Source organism: Saimiri boliviensis, chromosome 7 (genome assembly GCF_048565385.1).
Source record: "Saimiri boliviensis isolate mSaiBol1 chromosome 7, mSaiBol1.pri, whole genome shotgun sequence".
Classification (NCBI taxonomy): domain Eukaryota; kingdom Metazoa; phylum Chordata; class Mammalia; order Primates; family Cebidae; genus Saimiri; species Saimiri boliviensis.
In genome coordinates, this window is record NC_133455.1 from 28,707,989 (window position 1) to 28,713,988 (window position 6,000).

A 6,000-nucleotide genomic window follows, 5' to 3' on the forward strand; every position below is an offset into this window, starting at 1 on the left:
TCTAAAATACTAATTATCAGCCAGGCATGTGGTTCACACCTGTAATCCCAGCACTTTGGGAGGCTAAGGCAGGTGGATCATGAGGTCAAGGGTTCAAGACCAGCCTGACCAACATGGTGAAATCCTGTCTCTACTTAAAAATACAAAAATTCGCCAGGCATGGTGGCGCACACCTGTAATCCCAGCTACTTGGGAGGCTGAGGCAAGAGAATTGCTTGAACCCAGGAAGCGGAGGTTGCAGTGAGCCAAGAGCATGCCATTGCACTCCAGCCTGGGTGACAGAGCAAGATTCTATCTCAAAAAAAAAAAAACTTAGTATCAAACTGGATACAAAAATGCATGCTGTTATCTCATTTTGTATAGTTGAGAAAAATATAGAATATATAAATATATGTAAATGTATTCTATAATATATATTTTTAAGTACCAGTTGCCTCTTGGTGGTGGAATAATGATTGCTTTTCTTCTATACTTCCTAGATTTTCTTTCTTTTTTTTTTTGAAACGGTGTTTTGCTCTTGTTACCCAAGACGGAATGGCCCAATCAGCTTACTGCAACCTCCGCCTCCCTGATTCAAACGATTCTCCTGCCTCAGCCTCTTGAGTAGCTGGAATTACAGGAGTGCAAGACCACGCCCAGCTAATTTTCTTTGTATTTTTAGTAGAGACAGTTTTTCACCATGTTGGTCAGGCTGGTCTCAAACTCTTGACCTCAGGTGATCCACCCACCTCGACCTCCCAAAGTGCTGGGATTACAGGTGTGAGCCATCGCACCCCACCACCTCCTAAATTTTCTAAAATGAGCACATATTATGTTTATAATTAGTTTAAAATTATAAAACAAAATGCATTTTAGATTCAACCTGATCAAGTGAAACGCCAAGGGGGTAAACTGAGACATCTTTCAATAAAGGATATAATCTTTCAATACATTCGACCAAGGCAAAGAAATACCAGGTGACAGTGAAAACAAACGTTTCACAAAAATAAAAATAATACAGAGGAAGTGAATGGGACAAGAAAGGCTTTCTCCTCTGATGGCTTCTTTCTATGAACAGTAGCTTTCAAACAAAAACCACAATCCTATGGAGTAACACAAAAGAAAGGTTCAGAGGAGCTGCCTTTACACACTCTGCACAAATGCAGCCCGCGGGTCTCTCAGCTTTGCTTTGCATGACACGGCTCCATCAAAGCCCAGCCGTCTGGGGCAGGTATGCAAGACATTTTAATGTAAGCGTATGAACTTTCATAGGAAGCATTCATTGGTGAACTCACACCCATATAGAAACCGCACGCTTGTGGTTCCATTCTCCCTAACTTTTGGAGTAGTTCACAGCCATAGAAGATTATCTGTTCTATGGATGGATTTCCTTAGTGGCTAAACAAGGCCAACCTTCTCCAGAATCCAGGACACAGAGCAATGCCTCAACTGCCTACACCTCACGGGCTGCATATTTAGGCCACAGTGAAAACTCCTGTCTGGCGACTGCTGAGTTTAAACCAGGTCCATGTCAGAGTTCAGGAAGGCAGGAAGTGTCCCCACCGGACAGAGCCAGAGCTATTGACCAGACCTTCTTGGCAAAGCTTGAAGTGACCTTCCTGAAAACCAGCTAAGTGGGTCTACTTCTGGAGTTTAACCGCTTCATGCATTGGCCCAGCAAATACTTTATTGAGAATCCACCGTTGTCAGACCCTGTGCAATAAACACGGGCACGAAAATGTAGTCTAAAACCTGGTCCTTGCCCTGTAAAACATTCTTAAGGAAGACTATTAACTCAGAGTATCAAAAACCTCTAAAGGTAACTGTCCTACTGACAGGGCCCACTTCTGTTAAACCCTTGTGCAATTGATGACCAATTACTCAAATGTGCAAATTAATCAATTATATGAATTAGCAAAGAAAATGGGCCCTAGATGAGAATCGGAGAGAGGGGCAGCCAGCCTTGCCAGCTGTCTCCTTTTTGTTTCCGTTTTTAATTTATTTATTTATTAGACACAGTTTCACTTTGTCGCCCAGGCTGGAGTGCAGTGGTGCCCTCTTAGCTCACTGCAACCTCTGCCTCCCAGGTTCATCCACTATTCTCAGGCCTCAGGCTCTGGAGTACCTGGGATTATAGGCGTGTGCCATCACACCCAGCTAATTTTTGTATTTTTAGTACAGACGTGGTTTCGCCATGTTGGTGAGGCTGGTCTCAAACTCCTGAGCTCAAGTGATCTGCCCACCTTGGCCTCCCAAGATGCTGGGATTCCAGGTATGAGCCACCGTGCCCCACCTTCTTTTTTTTCTTTCTCCTCCTCCTCTCACACCCTCCAGCCACCAACGAAGCCTGGAACCCATCGCTTTTGCAATACTGTTTTTCTATTTCACATGTAGGTATCTGGAACTCCTGCCAAAGGCCTCCAAATGTTTAGCTACACAATCTGTGCCACGCTGTGTCCCTTCTGCCTCTTCCAGGGTGATCTAGAGAGACAAAAACTGCAGAGCCAGGCTAAAGGATCAGCCTTCATTACCCCAAGATACTTCAGAGAAGCAAGGATCTTTAACTTTTAAAGAAATTCAAACCAGCATGAAACAGTCCACGTCAGCGGTCATCCACAGTATAGCTTAATAAAATGAACCCCCCAAAAAGAAAATGTTTAATGTGGATTTCAAAGTATATTTTTATGCCCCATGTAGTAATAAACTGTTGACACGGAGTTTTTGTGGAACTATAAGTAATCTGAAATAAGGAAGGCCTTTCAATTGAACTATCTGCAATTCTACATTCAACAGAATATTTTGAAAGTAGTATTTGCTATAGACTGGGGAGAAATATCAGAAAAGTATATTTATAGAGATCCAAATAATTTAAAAAAGGGAGAAAATAGGACCAGAAGGGGACATAAAAGATGGGACAGGATCATTGACAGAGGATCTTTATCAGCACAAGCTTAGAAAAGGTTCTCTGCCTCTTCCAAAAGGCTGGACTGAGAAGATAGGATGTCCCTTTCAAGTCAACTTAAGACTCTAACAAGAGCTGGAAATTTTCATAAAATGCCAATTACAAATTGGAAATTTCTTCCTTGTATCTTTGACTAGAAAGTTATTTCCTAATTCTCACAAAGATTCCATGACAATTCTATTTCCCTGGGCAATTAACAGGTACACAGAAGCTCAAGCGCATTCCTGCTGAAGGCTAACACTCATCCGTGTTCTGCGCATTTGTACAGAGCATTACTGGCATTCACGATCCCAGCAAAACTTTAAGAGACCTGAACAAATCTCTAGAATTTAGACCAAATCACCTGGCCCCTTGTTTAAACTGTCTGAACCCCAGTGTATCTGCATACCACCCATCCCCTGGCACTCTGGAGTGAGCCTGGCCTGGTCTCCCCGGTGGCCCCAGGAGCTTGGCACTCTGAGATACCCCTGTCTGTCTGGTCCTGTCCACTGCAACCAAAGCCTGCCTGCTGGAATGCAGGCCAGGTCCATTTTTAAATTCCCTTGGAAGTTTCACAACCGCAGGTTTGGGTGAGGAGACAAACACCGCTGTAGTTTGCTGACATTAAACTAAAAATACCCAGCTGCAAACAAAAGCCATCTTTAACGGGGCTGGCTCGGACATCCTGAGGTTACATGTGGTGGAGTCGGACGATATCCTTGGCAGTGTGGCTGCCTTAACAACTGCTCCAGGCCGAGTGGGGCAAGGGGGCTGTCTGTACCTGCGCTGTCAAGGAATCTGCAGCCTGCAGCCCTGCCCGATTGATGGAAAGATCGGCTTTATTCCTCTGCCATCAACCCAGACGCAGGTTTGATGAATTCGGGACTGCGTATGCTTAGTGTTAGATACACAGTGAAAGGGGAAGGCAAGAGGCATAAACGAAAAACACCAACCCCACTTCCCAGGAAGGAAAAGCGTTTCCACCTCCCTCCTCCTTGCAATTAGAAAAGCAAATTATTGCTGTGACTACACTGAGAAAGGCAACTCGGAGGCGTAGTAGAAGAAGGATTTCTGAGCCAACGTGGCCCGGCAGGGGGCTGTTAAGGGAGGGGAAACCGGAGCAGGGGAGCCACGGCTTGGCGGGGAGACCCGGTTACCCTGGAAGGCTTCTCGGAAGGTTCTACCTGTTGGGCTTCGCAGCCGAGCTGCTCACCCCCGGCGGCCGCGCTCGAGGGCGCCCCTCCCTCCCCAGGTCCCAAACTTTCCCTCGCGCCCCTCGGAAGCGGCGAGCCTCGTCCCTCCCCCAGTCCAGATTTCGGACGTGGAACTTTGCCTGAGCCACAGGGGACCAGAGGAAGGGAGTTCATTCCCACTCAGCCTGGGGGATTCCCGTTGCTCGGATCCCAGAAGTAGGGGGATGCACACGGACGGTCAGCCCAGGACCTGGCCAAAGTTTCCTCCAAAACTGCAGTGGTCAAGGCGTGACCCGGGATCTCAGTTCCCAGCTCACGGGTGAGGGGCTGGAGCAGGCCCCGGGGCACCAGCCACAAGGTCACTGCGGAGCTGGACCCCGGGGGCAAACGGCCAGCGCGTGATGGAGGGGCAGCGCCGGGCACCCGACCTCTCTCCACACCTGCTCAGCTCTGCGCAGGGCCCGGGACACGTGGGACTCCAGTCCCGGGCTCCCCAGCCTGCGGCAAGGACTCGCACCCTCGCCAGGGCGTGCACCCTTCGCCCCCGGCCCCGCGACCAGGAAGAGGCGGCTCGCGGAGCGCAGAGCAGCCGGCTCCGGGTAAACTCTTTCATTCTCCGACCCCGGCAGCACCGGGGAGTTTCGTTCTCCTCAAACCAGCCCCTCGCCCCCGGCTGCTTCGCACACCTCTCCCTTTCCCTGCTACATCGCAGACAGACAGACAAGGGACACAAAGAAAAAAAAGAAGAGGGGGGGAGGAAAAAAAAAAAAAAAAAAAAACTACTGCCCCTCCTAGTCCCATCCTCCAGCCCAGAGCCGGGAACAAGAAGCGGGGAAGCATGCCTTCCCTCCTCCCCATCCCGAAACAGCGACCCGGCTACACACGGGCAGCCAGGAGCCCCGAAGAGGCCGAAGGCGGAGAGGAAAGGTAGGAAGAGGCAGAAACCAGGCGGAGCGAGCGAGCGAGAGCGCGAGAGAGAAGAAAATATCCAACAAAACCACGCTAACGCGCCCCCTACCTGGGTGCAACATACTTTGGAAATAGAAGATGACCAGGATAAAGGATCCCAAGCAAGTGGCCAGCACCACTCGGCAGATTCTGTTCATCCTCATCACTTCCAGCAGCGCTGGCTTCATGGCTTTGTCCTGGCTTCAGGGACCGGGGAGTCCGGGAGGCGCGCCCGGGGCGCAGGAGCAGGGACCCCGCCGCGCGGACCGGAGCCCGGGAGGCGCGGGGCAGAGCTGAGCAAGGCTCGGAGGGAGGATCGGGCTCGCTTTGCGGCGGCTCTCGGAGCCCCCAGCCCGGGCAGGGGTGTGGAAGGTGCCGGAGTTGGTCTGGAAGTGCTGAGATGCGTGGAGCCGCCGGCTGCGCGCTCCTGCTCCTCCTCCTCCTCGCCGCTCCGCCGCCTCCTCCGCTCCCGCCGGCGGCCGCCGCTGCCTCGTCGCGGGCCGGGCGGCTGGGGTGCGAGCGGAGATGGTGGTGCCGCCGCCGCTGCCGCTGCGCTGGCCGCTGTGGCTGTCGGACGGGCCCCCTCCCTCCTCTCCAAAGGCTACTTCATTGCGCTCCTATGATCTATATATTCCGGGGCTGGGTTTTACCAAGAGCAACTCGCGGCCCCCGGCGAGGGGAGGGCGCCTGCGGAGAGCCGGGAGGAGGGAGGGGCCCTAGCGCCGGGGCGGAGCATCGCGCTCCCCCCGCCCCTACCCGGGATATGGTCGCGTCCAGCTGTTGCCCGGGGAGTGCGGAGTGCGCGCTGCGCTCCCGCAGGGTCCCAAAAGCCCTCGGTCCCGGGCCAGGCTCGGCCGCCGTCTGGAGGTTGTGTCAGCGTTTCCATGACAAAACCCGGAGGAAAAAAAGACGAAGAAAATCGCCTCGGTGCTGCCACCC

At 51.7% G+C, this 6,000-nt stretch overlaps 1 protein-coding gene across 2 annotated transcripts in view; it reads right to left on the reverse strand.

Moving 5' to 3' along the window:
• The window catches only part of CHST11 (carbohydrate sulfotransferase 11), a 310,143-nt gene extending 304,364 nt beyond the window's left edge, over positions 1–5,779 (reverse strand). Inside the window, exon 1 of one of the 2 annotated variants that reach the window (XM_003929635.4) lies at positions 5,147–5,779. In XM_003929635.4, coding sequence (XP_003929684.2) covers positions 5,147–5,249 — 103 coding nt within the window. In that variant the 5' untranslated portion in view covers positions 5,250–5,779. Of the gene's footprint in view, positions 1–5,131 lie in introns of both variants that reach the window. The other variant, XM_010340239.3, reaches the window with a different exon arrangement.
• Positions 5,780–6,000: the final 221 nt, after the last annotated feature.